General features: G+C 50.7%; 2 protein-coding genes across 6 annotated transcripts; one reads left to right on the top strand and one right to left on the bottom strand.

Annotated features, from left to right (window-relative positions):
- Positions 1-1629: 1629 nt before the first annotated feature.
- Positions 1630-5551, bottom strand: Ssr4 (signal sequence receptor subunit 4). 4 transcript variants are annotated; one of them, XM_090326360.1, is made up of 7 exons: positions 5285-5551; positions 3675-3790; positions 2664-2738; positions 2396-2485; positions 2275-2285; positions 2023-2088; positions 1630-1787 (listed from the first exon to the last, which is right to left on the bottom strand). In XM_090326360.1, the coding sequence occupies exons 1-7, from the start codon at positions 5349-5351 to the stop codon at positions 1739-1741; spliced, it is 474 nt and encodes a 157-aa protein (XP_090182486.1). In that variant the 5' UTR covers positions 5352-5551; the 3' UTR covers positions 1630-1738. The 4 variants fall into 4 exon arrangements, with proteins under 4 accessions (XP_090182486.1, XP_090182485.1, XP_090182483.1 ...); XM_090326359.1 differs by having other exon boundaries at positions 3675-3793; positions 5285-5549; XM_090326357.1 differs by lacking the exon at positions 2275-2285 and having other exon boundaries at positions 5285-5544.
- Positions 5552-5672: 121 nt separating this feature from the next.
- Idh3g (isocitrate dehydrogenase (NAD(+)) 3 non-catalytic subunit gamma) lies at positions 5673-15536 on the top strand. 2 transcript variants are annotated; one of them, XM_090326354.1, is made up of 13 exons: positions 5673-5794; positions 9679-9702; positions 10005-10016; positions 10289-10386; positions 10716-10828; positions 13137-13197; positions 13311-13443; positions 13638-13771; positions 14300-14402; positions 14483-14629; positions 14867-14961; positions 15047-15107; positions 15334-15536. In XM_090326354.1, exons 1-13 carry the CDS (start codon positions 5714-5716, stop codon positions 15433-15435), a joined length of 1164 nt encoding a protein of 387 aa, XP_090182480.1. In that variant the 5' UTR covers positions 5673-5713; the 3' UTR covers positions 15436-15536. The 2 variants fall into 2 exon arrangements, with proteins under 2 accessions (XP_090182480.1, XP_090182481.1); XM_090326355.1 differs by lacking the exon at positions 10005-10016.
- Positions 15537-15603: the final 67 nt, after the last annotated feature.

Raw genomic sequence — 15603 nt, 5'->3', positions numbered from 1 at the left:
CTTTCAAGGTTCACCTTTAGGGGCCACCACCTCCCCCAGTGAATGACTATAGGGATTAAGGGGTAGTTTCCATTTCAAAAGAATACACTGAGCCTGAGTCTGTATCTGATGCTATCTTAGATGTCAAGATTAGGAAGACTTCAGGCTGTCTTGGCCTAGAGAGGACCCAGTGACAGGGAGGTGGGCTCAACTGAGGGAAATGTCTCCAGGCTCTTGGTGTTACAACTTGTAAATGTGCCACCTGTGTGGTGCCCTTCAAGCTTGTGGATGCCCAGCTTAGAGGCAGACTCCCCCCACCCCACCTGCATCTAAAGAATAAAGCAAGCAGCCTTTTTACTTGGTTGAATTGTGTCTTCCCTGTGTTTATTCTGATTGAACTGTTTTGTCTGTGCCAGGAGAAGAGATATCTTTGTTATCCCTACATGAAGAGTCCAACAGCAAGTTGGTGATGGATGATAGGCCCAAATGGTTGTGAGTGGTAAATCGGGGCCCTTCCCCAAAGCTGCATTGTGCTGCTGCTGGGAAGGCTGGGACACAAGATTACAGCCTCACCCCTGACTGCCACACAAAGAAAGGTGCAGCACGTTATGGTAGCCCTCCACTGGGCTGAGCCTGGGCTCCTTTGGCTGGCTTAGGGGAGGGAGTGGAAGTGTCAGCAGGGTTGGTGGCACATCGTTACTGAGGCCCTGAATTCCTCTCACTTGCCATTGGGCCAGATGGTGAAACCAGAACCTAAAAGAGCAAGCAGTTAGCTGCTGAAGTCACTTGCCATTTGCTCCTTAGGCACAACAGGGAGCAGCTATTCCCCCACTGGGCTTTATTTGGAATCAGAAACCTCATCTACTGAACTGGTATATGTGGCCTGGTCCTGTCTTCTCTGCCCACTTTCCAAGGCATGCTTTACCCTAGCCTGGGTGGGAACCCTTGGCACCCTTTGGCTGGTGAACTCAGGCCAACCTCACATTAAACTTCCAATCCCACCAGTGCCTTAGGACAGAGTCCAGGAAGGCATTACATACTGAGGAGCCCTTATCCTCGTAGTTGACCCAGTTGCCAGGGTGCTGTCACCTGGTTCCAATGATCTCATTGTCACCCTAACAAAGGCACTGTGAGGCATATATGTGTGATGGGTTTGCTAGGATTTGTGTCAGGCCAGCCCCTTTGGGCCTAGAGACTTTACTATCTCACTCACCATCCGTACCATGAAAGAACACCAATCATCCAGTGATTAGGAAGCAGTACGCACCAAGCCTGGAAAGTGGGCTTGTGGGAGGGCTGAGGTGAGTTGGCACCTGAGTATGTGCAGGGGTGTCTGCACGGTGTCATTTATACAAATATACAGGAGCCTTCACAAAGATGATGGTTAGGACCTATGCTGCTGATTGCTAGATTTGAGAGAAATTAAGGAAGGAAGGACTCTCCATTCCTACCCTGATGGCCCTAAGAAGATGGTGACCCAGCTCTGTCACAAGGACTACATGAGGCACAGGTAAAAAAAAGTCTTTGCTGAAGAGGTCACATGGACGGCCCTGGTCCCAAACCATGTAGGCAACCAGGACAAGGGCACAGAGAAGGGGACACAGGAAGGCAAAGGTGGAGGAAGGTTTACAAGGCATGGCAACCACAAGCCAAGAGCAGTGAGTGTTTATTGAAAGAAGTAAAGGAGGGCTGGGGTGCTGCGCTCAGGCCTGGATATGACTCTTTGCGCTGAAGGCCAGGTAGTAGATCACCAGGCCTATTACTGCAGCCAGCACCTCAGTAGACACCCAGGGCCCATTCCAGGTACCCTGCAAGAAAGAAGAGCACAAGGAAGTCAGCTCAGTTGGGGGGACTGATGGGTTATTGTTGAAAGAACTTATGGCCACTTGTCTCTGGGCACAAAAACACACACTGGCCAATGACAGACAAATAGGTAAAGCAACACTATGGGGAGATGGGAGGCTTCCGTCAGCCCTAACTCCCAGAACAAAAAAAACCCCAAAACAATGAGGTGAGCCGTGTTCCCATAACGAGACTACTTACCCTATGGTCCACACTGACTGTGAAAAGGGGTGAGATGATGGAAACGTCCTCATTATTCCTCTGAGCCTGCAAAAGGAGGTGATAGAGTGAAGAAGTGCTCAGTAGACTGGCCAGGTGGGGTAGAGGGGTGGGAGAAACAGCACTGGCCCGAGTCACAGAACAGCAAAGGGAGAAAACAGGTAGCAGAGAAGGAAGGGGCAGGTAGGGCAGGAACACAGGACAACACTTCCTCTGCCCATCCTGCCCCCATACACGTGAGGATGCTAATGAAGTTCCAGAAGGGGGCGGAAAGGTTAGCAGGCTAGAGCTTGCTGTGGGATCAGGGCATACCTTCCCTCCTTGGGGACTCAGGAAGGATCCAGACGATACTCACCTTCCTTAAGAGGCTATAGGACTCCTCATCGAAGAATCTGACCTCATAGGTGCCTGCATGGGCATTCTTGTGGTCCAGGCTCCAGGACACCTGGGTGGTGGTGTTTAGCAGGAAGTGGGCATCATGGACACAGGAGGGACTACCTTGCCAATGCTGGCACATCGGCTCTGCAAGCAGGCCCCAAATTCTGGAACCCTGCTCCTGCATCAAGTCCTAACTACAAGCAGGAGCACATAGTCTTCCCCAACCCCGGACTTGATGTTCTTACCTGGTAGCGGCCCACATCCTGACCCCGGGTCACAGGGAATTGTTTTCCACTGACATCAGCATAAAGAGCCATGTTCTGCATTCATGGGAAGAACAAAGGGAGTCACGTTCTCTAACCACAAAACTAAGCACAAAAATAGGCCAACAATAACCCAGAACCACGTTAGTAATACAGTCACTAAGTTTCCCCTTCACTATCCCTTGGGGAGCTAAGTGTCTCCCTCCCTATTATAGCCTGTCCTGGCCTAATGACCACAGTATTGACTACGGACAGGGTGGGATGACAGAAATGCCTTCTTCATTTCTCACACCTTCTGAGGGAAGTGCTAGGGTTGGGGACCAAGTACGCTTCGCAAGTATACCCCCAAAATTCAAAGAACTTTTGGGAATATGAGTTAATGGCTCCTCAATCTCATTGTTGTTCACAAAACATTCACATGGCAGCCAGGCACGATGGCTCACATCTGTAATCCTAGCTAATCAGGAGGCTGAGGTCTGAGGATCTAGGTTCAAAAGGCCTTGAGACTCTTATCTCCAATTAATAACCAGAAAACTGGGAATGGGACTGTGGCTCAGGGGGTAAGACGGTAGCTTTGAGCTGAAATGCTCAGGGACAATGCCCAGGCTGAGAGTTCAAGCCCCATGACTAACAAAAAAAAAAAAAGAAAAATTCACATAGGTGCATACCTTGGTAAAGAGTACCAGAAAAGGAACTAGGGGCCTGGAGGTTAGCCCCAGTGATTTCTGCAGTTCCAGACATTCATTCAGGAAACAGTAGGGTGTCTACCCGATGCTAATGAATGTAGGCAAAGCACACAAAGCATGTCAGGAAACTACTCCTGAAATACTTGCGGAGATGTCTTCCTGTGCCCTGATCTCCTTCCAGGCCCCTGTGAATAAGAAGCCTTATCCTAACTGTTACTAGATTCTCAGTCAGATTGTTGACTGTAGGTAAGGAGCATTGTTCCTGGCTTTGCCCTGCACCCTCCCGGCCAAACTCCCACATTCTCACCTGTACCCTGTTCTTGCATGTCAGGGAGATCTCTACAATGAAGACGGTCTCAGTGGAAATGACTGCGTCTGAAGTAGTGTAGTAGGAAGGGGTGATCTGGGGCTCCAAGCAGGCCTCTGCTGCAGGGAAGAGGCAAAGCCAACTCTTGTGAATGCTGGGTTGAGGACACAAAGGGCCTGGCTGGGCTCTCCCTTTCATACTGAATCATACACACAGGTCCTTCTGCCCAGCCAGGTGGGATCTGGGAGAGAAATTCCAGCACTCAAGTACAGTGGACTAGTGTAATGATCCAAAACAGCTCTGGGAAAAGCAAGAAGACTATAGAGATGGACCTCAGTTTAACAGTAGGGAAGAGGAAGTAGGCATCTGGGTAGCACAGGAAGTGGATTTACTGTACCACTTGTGTCTGTGCACCTCAGAGGCCAAGATGGCTGCGCCAGCCTTGATTCAGAGCTGTTCAGTGTCCCCCAAGAGGTTACTGAAAGCAATCTCAGCAGAGACTCAAAGCTGGTGCTGGCAATCCATGTTTCAAGATGAGGAAAAGGATCTCTGCAACTCGACAGCTGACAGGTCAAGGCTGGTCCCAGTGTTCCCCAAAAGGCACAAACAGAAGAGGTTCTGGATCCAAGTACACAACTTGTCTCAGTAAACTAGGCAGCCACAAGAAAGGTGTAACCATCCCACAGTACTTTAAGTGCGAAAGGTCTCAACCAATTGCTCTCCAAATGTGATATCTTGCTAGAATGATTGTTTGAGGGTCTGGGTAGCTAAAGGAAGATGCCCGGGAATGGAAGCCGGAAGTTATTCTCAGGACTCAGTAGGTAGGCTTCCCTACACACACACACCCCACACACACCCGCCCTATGGTGAACACAGAGGAGCTTCTATCACATTTTATAGCTAGGCTGTTTCTTTCAAACTAGCCCTGGTTATGGCCTGGGGCGAGGGTGCCGGCTTTAACAATCTCCCAAACACTTCCCCGGAGTCCAGGCTGAGCTCAACTCCGCCACCAGGTGTTAAGAAGATAACATGAATATAAATCAATGGGACTGTGGCTCATTGCGAACTCTGGTCGAAAGAGGAAAGTAACCTCACCCGTTTTTGCCGTGGCACTCCAGGTCCCTGCTTAGTTGTTTGGCATCCTACCTAACTTGCCATGCTCTCTTCCCTTTTGTAGGGACAGTCTGTGCCTGTCTCCCTTCGCCCTGAGTTTCCTGGGGTAGCTTCGCCAGGCCCGCACTACCTCCTTCCTGGCAGCCCCGTCTCTCACAGCGACTGCTCAGCGCTGGAGAGCTTGCTAGCGTCCCAGCTACCCACTGGGTTAGCGAGCAGGAGAAGCAGGGACGTGTCATCTTCCCGATGGGAGGCGGTGGCTGGGAACACGGTGCAGGACTTGAGAGTCTCCCATGAGCAAAAGAGAAAAAGATGTGCCTGCTTCTGCCAGTAGCCTGGTTGGTGGGTAAACATGTGTGGCACTTTGGTCGCCGCGCCCCGCAGCGACAGGCCCCGGTAACGGCCAGACCCCCACCTTGCCCGCACCCTTCCTCCCCCCAGCGCCACCTGCCACGGGACAGAGGTTCGCCAGAAGCAAGCGCCGGCCAGGCCGCTACCTGAGCAGCAAGAGAGGCCGGACAACAGGAGAAGCGCCAGGGCGCCGAGAGATGCCATCGCCGCCATCGCTTCTTCTCTGCCGATGGGAAAAGAGAGCAAACTGCCCTGAACACGCGGAGCAGATGAGGAAGCGCGACGCGTAAGCAGCCTCGGCAGCCAATCGCGTGCCGGCGGGCTAGGCTAGACTGTGTGACGTTGCTGGCCGCACTGACGTGTCCCCTCCCCGAGCCAGGGGCACTGCCGGCTGTGCTCCCCCCACAAGATGGCGGCCACGACACTCCAAACACCGGAAAGGGGCGTGGGAACCGGCGCGGCTGTGCGCGTGCTCAATGCAACGCCTACACCTTCCCCTGTATAGCGCGCTTCGTCGAACTCTCGCGAGAACAGTGTGTTCAAGTTGAGATCTGCTGCGGCTGTCACTTTCCATCATGGCGCTCAAGGTGGCCACTGCCGTCAGCGGCGCTGCAAAGGTAGTGCTCAGGCCAGCCGTGTTCGGCCGTCCCTGGGAGGTGAGTAGGGGAGCAGGCTACACGACAGCTGCAGTCCACGCCAAGAAACTACACCTCATTGCGGCCAGGACGGCGCCGCCGGTCTGGAAACGGCCTGCAGTTCCATTGGCTGCGGTTCCCGGCAGGGGCGGGCAGATGCTCAGCTCCGGGGTTCATTGGCCTCCTCCGCTGTCGGTGTGGGAAATTGACTCAAGTTGGCCCTCGTCTGTGTCAGGTGGCAGGGGTTCCTTAGGGTTCGAGAGAGTGGGCTTCAGAGGCTGAGTGTCACTGCCCTAAGTGTCCTTGGCCTTGTTCTCTTAAGGCCATCACGTGCACCGACCCGCATTACCGGTACCGCGTTAGGTATCCCGTTCATGGACTCAGTTCCTCCTCTGGTTTCCCTCTCCTGGACGGTTTTGTCATCTGTCCCCGCGGAGGTGTAAAATCAGACGTTACCAAATCAACCCTCCTACCTGTCACATTCTTAGAGCCTCTAATTTCCCTTTCCTCAAGCGCCTGTAATAAGAGGGAGCTAGGGTTTCTGACGCTTCTGGAGGCTGCTATGGCTTTGCTTCCCAATTCTCCATTTGCATTCCTAGGTATTCAGCTACAATTCTCTTGGTTAAAGTGAGAATACCTTAGGTTCTGGTTAGTACTGCTTAACAGCAGCTAGCCAACACTGGCGCTGGGAAATAAGAGATATGACCTCCAGTCCCTGCTACCCCACCGACCGACTACATGGCCTTGGAGCAGTTACCTCCTCGCTCTTGGTTCAATGTCCCCTCTGACCTGTGGAGGAACTGGACTTCATGTTCTCAAAGCATCCTGTCAATGCTGACCTACAGCTCCATGATTTTGCTGACATTCCCTGGGGACACTTCCTCTTCCTGTGTTTCCCCTTCTGTTCTCTGGGTGAAATGGCAAATACTTTATGCTATTATCTTTAAAATCTGGTTTCTTCCACTTTGCAGATGTGAGGACAGAAGCAAATAGAGCATTTCCAGAGACCCTATGGGCTTCAGCAGCTAGGCAACTTCTGCAAGTTTTGTTTTGCTTTTGCTAATCTTGGGGCTTGAACTCAAGGCTCGGCTTGAGCTTCTTTTGCTCAAGCCTAGCACTCTACCACTTGAGCCACAGCATCACTTCTGGCTTTTTCTATGTATGTGCTACCTAGGAATCAAACGTAGGGCTTCATGCATGCTAGGCAAGCACTCTACCACTAAGCTACATTCTCAGCCCTCCACAAGTGTTTTTCCCCCCAGGTACTAGGGTTTGAACTTCGTGTAGAATTGACTATGCTTCAGCTCTACTACTTGAGCCACACACCGCAGCCTTTTTGCTTTCCTTATTATCAGAAGCTTTTCAGCCTGAGTGTGAGCCATCTGTGTGTGCTTGATGCATAGCTGTAATGACAGGTGGGGGCCAGCATGCTTAGCTTTTTATTGGTTGAGATGGAGGTCTTGTGAACTTTTTGCCCAGGCTGCCCTGGAACTGGGATCCTTCTGATCTCAACCACCTCAGGAGCTAGGATTCTAGGTGAAGGCTTCCAACACCCATTTTCTGGAAGTTATTTGGTGGTAATACTGAGATTTGAACGTAAGGTATAACAATAGCTAGGCCTATGCTCTATCACTTAGACTGTACCCCTAGTTCCTTCCTCAGGTTCTTCACGCTTGTACCTGTGTGTGTCTGTGTGTGTACTGTGGTTTGAACTCAGAACCTCAAACTCAGCTTTTTTGCTCAAGTCTCATGGACTTTCCTGCCCAGTCAAGCATTGAACCAGGGTCCATAGATCTTAACCTCTTGAGTAGCTATAGCCATGAGCTACTGGTTGGTGTCCAGGCACACAGAAGTTCTTTTTGAAAAAGTTTTTGTATTTTATTGTCAGGGTGATGTATACAGGGGTTACAGTTACACTCATCAGGTAGTAGGTACATTGCTTCTGGAACATTGATAACCTTTCCCATGTTTTTCCACCCACTTTCCATTCCTCCACCCCCTCCTAATCATCCTCTTTCCCCTTCCCTTCCCTATTTCAAATAAGCAAATAAACATATATCCAGTATAACAGATACCAAAGTAAGATACAGTAACAAGATGAGATAAACCTTAACAGGGAAAAAAAGAGAAAATAAGAATAACAATCGCAAATAAACCTCTTTTTTCCATATCCTGAAGTTCATTTGGCTTAGCCTCATACTCTATGGCCATATGTACATAGCTTTGGAGCTATTGTGATCCTTGACTGGGCGAGAATCCTAGACATATTCTAACTGTTAAAAATGATGGAAGTCATGGAGCCTATATTCCTTTGGGTCTGGCTTACTTCACTGAATGTGATTTTTTTTTTCTCACAACCACAACCAAAGCCCAAGAGGAATTCAGGAGTCAGCCCTCATCCCCCAAGGACACCAGCTCTGAACTCTGATGTGCTGGGCTGGTGTGTTCTGGCAAGGTCAAGTTCTGCATGTGCCTCAGTACAGGTTCGTCTTCTGTATAGGGGCCTATAAACAGTGTGCAAATCTCTTGCTTTAGCTTCTAGCAGTTGCATGAAGTCAATGCTTCCCTTCTATAGATTTCTTTTCTTTTCCTGTTGTCAAGTTGTGGCGCTTGAACTCGGGGCCTGGGCTCTGTCCCTGCGCTCTTTTGCTCAAGGTTAGTGCTCTAATACTTTGAGACATTGAGTCATATTATAGTGTCACTTCTGTTTTTTGAGTGGTTAATTGGAGAATAGAGTCTCATGGGGACTTTTCTGGCTTGGAATCGCAATCATCACATCTCAGCTTCCTGAGTAGCTAGGATTACAGGCGTGAACTACCAGCACCTGGCCCCTTCCCAGGGATTTCAGACAGGAACATTTAGCTATCTTGATAGTAACAGATGGTAGATTTGCACCGAGATCTCACAGACCTCCTTGTTATTCATTTTTGATAAAATTGCTCCTTGTGTTCCAGTTCTGGGCCACATACTGTGTTGGATCTAGGAGTAACAGCAGAAGACCAGTCAGCATGGGCTCTGCTCTGTATATGGGGAGGGAGCAAAACAACAATCGTAACCTGTGGAGGTGGTTTATCGATGGTGGGTCATTCATCATCCACCCAGGCCATGAACTTATTAGTATTCCTCTCTAGCATCAGGCTTCAGAAAATGGCTGCACACTGCTTTCTGATGTGCCAGTCCTGGGATTTGAACCCAGGGCCTGGATGCTTTACCTGAGCTTCTTTTGCTCAAAGCTAGCTCCCTGCCACTTGAGCCACAGCTCTGCTTCTGGCTTTTTTGGTGGTTAATTAGAGATAAGATTCTCATGGACTTTCCTGCCTGGGCTGACAGAATCATGATCATTGAGATGTCAGCGTCCTGAGTAGCTGGGATTCCAGGTATGAGCCACCAGTGCCCGGGTACTCAATGCATCTGATTTCTGTTCTGAAGGGCTTATTTGACAACAATACGATATTATCTTCTTACTTCCATGTTCTGATTTACTGTAGCGACTGTTCTGGGTTTGTAGTAAAGAAATTGTAGTAAACTAGGCAGGTGCCAGGCTTGTGATCCAAGCTACTCAGGAGCCTGAGATCTGAGGATCGTGGTTCAAAGCCAGCCCAGGCACAGCAGTCTTATCTCCAATTAATCACTAGGAAATGGGAAGTGGTACTGTGGCTCAAGAGGTAGGGTATGGTAGCCTTGAACTGAAGAGCTCAGGGACAATGCCCAGGCCCAGAGATCAAGCCCCATAACCAAGAAAAAAGCAAAAGAGAGACAGAGACACAGAGGGGGGAGAGGGAGGGAGGCAGAAGAAAGAATTTGTAATAAACTGACTCCTTCCTTCAGCAAGGTAATTCCAGCTCTTGTCAACTTGACTTTTGGGGCTGGACAAGCAACCTTGACATTTGCTTTCTTCTTGGCAGGCTCTCCGGAGGAACATCTCCTCAGTAAGTACCTTTCTGAGATGTGCATGCCCATGTGTGTGTTTCTGTATCTCTGCACGTGTATATACACATTGATGTATACACGCTATGCGTACACATGTGTGTACACATGTGCCTGCACCTCGTTGTTCCCTGGCTTTCGTGTCCTTCCCTCCGAGGCATGGTCTCCAGAGGTCACTCACCTCGCCCTTCCCTGAGTTGTGCTAGACAGCGTCTCCAGGGAAAAGGCCTTGGTTCTCTGGTCACTGCCTTGTGCCTCCAACCTTGGCTGATACGTGTCTTCTTCCTTTCTGTCCTCCCTCTAGCAACAAACAATTGTGAGTATTCTGTTCCTCCTCTCTGCTAGATTTCTGGGGCTCCTAGCTGCTTTGGGGTTATCCCATGTTCAGGTGGGCTGCTGCTGACCAGGTTAACCCTGGCAGAATGGCTCTGTCTTGGATGGAGAAAGCCCCTCCCCTCTGCCCGAGCTGGCCCCTTAAGGTTGGCTGACCTTTGGGACCAGTAATGATGGGAAGAAAAGAACTGCCTGAAGCCCCTGGACACATGTAAAGGACCCAAAGGCTCACCTCCCCTTTCTCCTTCTTTCTAGCCTCCATCAGCTAAGTATGGCGGGCGACACACAGTGACTATGATCCCAGGGGATGGCATTGGACCAGAGCTGATGTTGCACGTAAAGTCTGTGTTCAGGTATGGAGATACTTGTCCCCAGGACGGTTGTGCCCTGGGTCTAACCAGAGGTTTCCAACATGAGCAGGGTGAACCCACCAGTTGGGGCTTGCTCAAGTGCCTGGTGAAATGGAGGCAGGGAGGCCTTGTATTCCAATACCTCTCCTCAGGCTGAATTCCGGGATGACTTTATCAGTTGGAAAGGGTGGGCCCAGTCCCTTCTCAGCCAGAGCCAGGTCAGAGGGGGCAGGAAAGAAGGAAGAGGCCTTGGCATGCACTGGCCTGGGTGGGCTTCCTAAAGGAAGCACCAGATGCTCTAGGCCATCCTGCCTTATGCTGCTCCTTTGCAGGCATGCATGTGTGCCTGTGGACTTTGAAGAAGTGCACGTGAGCTCCAATGCCGATGAAGAGGACATCCGCAATGCCATCATGGCTATCCGCCGCAACCGCGTAGCCTTGAAGGGTGAGTTCTGGGGCCAGGCTGAAGTGCTGAGGAAGATTCCTTTTACCTCTGGGCACCAGTGGCTCACGTCTGTCATCCTAGCTACTCAGAAGGCTGAGATCAGAGTCCTGTTTGAAGGCAGCCTGGGCAGGGCTCTGTGAAACTCCTTTGTTTTCTTCTTAAAAATGTGTTGTAAAGGTGATGACAGGCTGGTGTGGGGGAGGATTATAGTTACATAAGTAAGTAATGAGTACCTACATTTATTTATTTATTTTTGGCCAGCTCTGGGGCTTGAACTCAGGGCTTGGGTACTGTTCCTGAGCTTCTTTTGCTAAAGGGCATTCTACCACTTGAGCCATAGCACCATTTCCAAGTACTTTCATTTATGTATGTATTTTTTATGGAGCTTCTTTTTTTTCCATTATGGGGCTTGAACTCAGGGCCTAGGCATTATTCTTGGGCTTTCTCAAGGCTGATGCTCTACCACTTGAACCACAGCACCACTTCTGGCTTTTTGTGTGTAGGTGGTACCAAGGAATCGAACCCAGGGCACTCTGTGGGCCAAGGACATTTGTTTGTTTTGTCTTTTGTCTGTTGTGGGACTTGAACTCTGTGCCTGGGTGCTGTACCTGAGCTCTTCAGCTCAAGGCTACCACCCTACCCTTGACCCACAGCACCACTTCTGGTTTTCTCATGGTTAATTGGAGATAACAGTCTCAAGGACGTTACTGCCCAGGCTGGCTTTAAACCTCGAACCTCAGATTTCAGCCTCCTGAGTAGCTAGGATTACAAGTTTGAGCCACCGTGCCTGGCTATACATTTGTTTTTAAATACTGTTTTGCCTACTCCCTCATTTTCTCCTGCTTACCACTTCCCGCTCCTCTCCTTAACCCCAAGTTGTAAAGTTCATTTCCAACAGTGTCTAGTGAGTATCATTGTTTCATTACTTCAGCATTTGTCCTACTGTTTCTGTGATTCTCTTTCCCTTCCAAGGATCAGATAAGCTTACATTTGAGACAAAGGGTACAGAAAACTAAAAGAATAATGTGAGACTCTTTCCTTCAATTAACCATAAAAAGTCAGAAGTGGAGATGTGGCTCAAGGAGCACTGGGCTTGAACACAAAAGTTCAGGGACAATACCCAGGCCTGGGATTGGCAAAATAAAAAAGATCCCTTTTTACCACTGACTAGACTTGTGGGGCCCCCTGGCTTCCGTTGAGGGGTCTTCTGGCTGGACAGATTTGTCATCGTTTTAGTCTGTGTAGCTTGTCTGGGCTTTGTGACACTGTGACTCTTAAGACCTTGATGTCTCTAGGCTGATGACCTCCATCCAGCCCTCCTCTTTAGACAGCACTCTGCCCAGACCAGCTTTGGTCCTGAGTGTTTCTTCACAGACCCACGCAGGGATGCCATTCTGCCTGCTGCCTTGGCTTTGGCTGTAGAGCTGTTGATGTTGCAGACAAGTATTCCAATTGCCTCCCCTGTTTTGCCTCAACAACACCAGTCATCTGTGTCTAAGGCATATGAGCCCCAGGTACTGGCAGTCCCCCGAGCGTACTGCCAGGCACAGGGTGCCCTTGCTAGTTTATGTGAAGTCAGCCTGGGTAGGGGGCATATTGGAGGAGCAGGCAGTCTTGGTGAGCTAACAAAGACCTTTTTGCCTAACTCCTTATGGCTGCCCTCTGCAGCAGCTTCTGTCCCTAGCCTCAAAGGATCTACGCTTTCCCTCCTCTGGGTGCCAAGGCTACAGGGCCAGGCCTGGTACAGCCAAGCTATGGTCTACTTGTGGCCTTTTCTAGACAGTCACTATGTGGCTCAGAGTTGGGGATTGTGTAGTGTGGTGGTTTGGGACCTGGCAGTAAACCTGGTAAAGGTCACCGTGTTAGTGCCAACTTGGCTAGGCAGGCTGTGCATAAACAGGATTGGTTACATTTTGTTGAGGTGGAGGAAGCCTGAGCATAGAGTGGCAGAGCTTCCTGGCCAACTGGAAATCATTTATCCATTTGATAAATATTCATTGAGTACCTACTATATGCCAGGTGTTCTAGTAGGTCCTTGATATACCCACTATTTAAAACACACACACACACACACACACACACACACACACACACACACACACACACACACACACGTACCTTCTGCCCATGTGGGGCCTACATTGCCGATTACATCCTAGTGTTCCATGAAATATTGCTCTCTTAAAAGCTACCTTGTCCTGCAGCTAGAGCAGCTCCGTGCATGTTCCCTGGTCAGGCAGGGGATATGGAAGCACAGCTAAGCCTGGGCTCTCTTATCCAGCCTGCTTGTATTGCTGTTGTTTTGCAGGCAACATCGAAACAAATCATAACTTGCCACCTTCCCACAAATCCCGCAACAACATCCTTCGGTGAGAGCCCGGTGCATGGGGTGGACTGGTGAATCTGCACTGAGAGGGCTGTGACTCTGGCAAGATGCCACTCCAGCATAGCCTACCTCTTCTCTCCTCTGCCCTCCTTCCAGCACCAGCCTGGATCTCTATGCCAATGTCATTCACTGTAAGAGCCTCCCGGGAGTGGTGACCCGGCACAAGGACATCGACATTCTCATTGTGCGGGAGAACACAGAGGGCGAATACAGCAGCCTGGAGCATGAGGTAGCCAAGTTGTGGGACCCTCGTGGGTTATAAGACACTGGTGGTTACAAGGCACAGGGTCATTGTTGAGGAGAGACCTTAAGGAAGCAAGAAAAGGTCAAGCTGATGCCCCAGGGAGAAACCGGAAGTCCTCAGTGATAGGGTCACATTGTGGAGCTCCCATCATGCCTCACTTCTCCCCTGCTCCTTCACAGAGTGTGACAGGAGTGGTAGAGAGTCTGAAGATCATCACCAAGGCCAAGTCCTTGCGGATTGCTGAGTATGCCTTCAAGCTGGCCCACGAGAGTGGCCGGAAGAAGGTGACGGCCGTCCATAAGGCCAACATCATGTATGTATGTTGCATCCCCTGAAGCAGCTCTTGAAGTGCTTACTCGGCCTTTTTATTTTAGTTATTTTTTTTTCGTGCCAGTCCTGGGGCTTGAAGTCAGGGTGTAGGTACTGTCCCTGAGCTTTTCTGCTCAAGGCTGGCACCCTACACCTTGAGTCTCACTTCATTTCCAACTTCATACTGGTTCATTGAGGTAAGAATCTCAAAGACTTTCCTTCCTGGGCTGGGGTTGAACTGTGATCCGCAGATTTCAGCCTTCTGAGTAGCTGGGATTACAGGCGTGAGACAGTGGCTGCCCATCAAGCAGCCATGCCCAGGGTTGTACCCTGGTGTCTCCAAAGGCCTGTACCCTGGCCAGAGTGCATTCACAGGGAAGATGGGGTGGGATTATGCCCGTTGTGCAGGTGGGGGCAAGTTAAAGCTTAGTTCTTAGACTTCCATGGCCTTTGGCACACTTCGCCCCTCCAGCTAACTTTAGTGATCGGCCAAGATGGTATCATGTGTCTCCCCTCTCTCACCTCTGCCTAGGAAACTGGGTGATGGACTCTTTCTCCAGTGCTGCAAGGAGGTGGCAGCTCGCTATCCCCAGATCACCTTTGAGAACATGATTGTGGACAACACCACTATGCAGGTTCTTAGCCTCCCGGGCTCCACAGCCTCTTGCCCTGTGTACCCCTGCCTCTCTAAGTGACCTCCCTCCTTGTCCTGCAGCTGGTATCACGGCCCCAGCAATTTGATGTCATGGTGATGCCCAATCTCTACGGCAACATTGTCAACAACGTCTGTGCAGGGCTGGTCGGGGGTCCAGGCCTTGTGGCTGGGGCCAACTATGGCCATGCATATGCAGTGTTTGAGACGGTGAGTGTCCAGGGGCAGCCCTGCCCTTTCCTTGTTGTCTCAACAGCTGCGGGGGGGGGGGGCTGCATTCACAACCCGGGCAGTGCCAGGCAACCATCAGCATTGCTGAGCTGCTCGCATATGTGGCATTCTGGGAGAAATCTGTGGACCCTTGCGCTCCCCCATCCCCTTTCCTCATGTCTCTTCACCTACTCTATATACGTGGGCATGTTCACACGTCCCTCCTGTCCTTTGCAGGCTACAAGAAACACTGGCAAGAGTATTGCCAACAAGAACATCGCCAACCCCACCGCCACACTGCTGGCGAGTTGCATGATGCTGGACCACCTCAAGTAAGAGGCGCCCTGACGCCTGGCTGTGGGCTCAGCCAGTCTTCTAGGCCCTGGCAACCAAACGCTGCATCTTCTGCTCTTCTAGGCTGCACTCCTATGCCAGTTCCATCCGCAAAGCTGTCTTGGCATCCATGGACAATGAAAATGTGAGGCTTCCCTCCTCTGTGCAGTGTTGAGCTGCTGTGGCCAGCCTGAGGGGCTGGACCTAGCAATCAACACAGGTTTCAGTCGGGTAGGGTTTTTAGGCCTTCTCTGGTCCTCTTGCCCTCCCAGTAACAGTACCAGGGAGACAGTTAGGCAGCCTTGGGTTACCTGAGAGGTAAGGGTGGACATTGGCAGGTCTGATGGGCCCAAGCTTCTTTGTCTCCCCAGATGCACACTCCGGATATTGGGGGTCAGGGCACCACATCCGAAGCTATCCAGGACATCATCCGTCACATCCACGTCATCAACGGCCGGGCTGTGGAGGCCTAGGTTCTCCCTGGGGCCACCTCAGCTGTCCCCTAGAATTCCTGTCACCCCAGCATCCCAGCCTGCTTGATGGGTAGACCACAGAATAAACAGCTTCTGCCCTAGATCATGGCCGTGTGCTTCTCTTACTCTGGGACACAAGTGTTTCAGGTCACACTTTATTAAGAAAAG

The sequence above is a fragment of the Megascapheus bottae genome, chromosome X (genome assembly GCF_031878675.1).
Source record: "Megascapheus bottae isolate mThoBot1 chromosome X, mThoBot2.hap1, whole genome shotgun sequence".
In the NCBI taxonomy this organism is placed as follows: domain Eukaryota; kingdom Metazoa; phylum Chordata; class Mammalia; order Rodentia; family Geomyidae; genus Megascapheus; species Megascapheus bottae.
Note: the sequence above shows the minus strand (reverse complement) of the source record. Positions and strands in the feature narration are given on the sequence as shown.

Excerpts from the sequence above, each read along its gene's own strand:
- Ssr4 (XM_090326356.1), bottom strand. The coding sequence starts at position 5,351 with ATGGCGGCGATGGCATCTCTCGGCGCCCTGGCGCTTCTCCTGTTGTCC. Across the intron at positions 2,486-2,663 it reads AGGATGTGGGCCGCTACCAG|GTGTCCTGGAGCCTGGACCA; the intron begins GTAAGAACATCA and ends ACCACCACCCAG. Across the intron at positions 2,089-2,395 it reads CCTATAGCCTCTTAAGGAAG|GCTCAGAGGAATAATGAGGA; the intron begins GTGAGTATCGTC and ends CTCCTTTTGCAG.
- Idh3g (XM_090326354.1), top strand. The coding sequence starts at position 5,714 with ATGGCGCTCAAGGTGGCCACTGCCGTCAGCGGCGCTGCAAAGGTAGTG. Across the intron at positions 10,829-13,136 it reads CAACCGCGTAGCCTTGAAGG|GCAACATCGAAACAAATCAT; the intron begins GTGAGTTCTGGG and ends GTTGTTTTGCAG. Across the intron at positions 14,962-15,046 it reads ATGATGCTGGACCACCTCAA|GCTGCACTCCTATGCCAGTT; the intron begins GTAAGAGGCGCC and ends CTGCTCTTCTAG.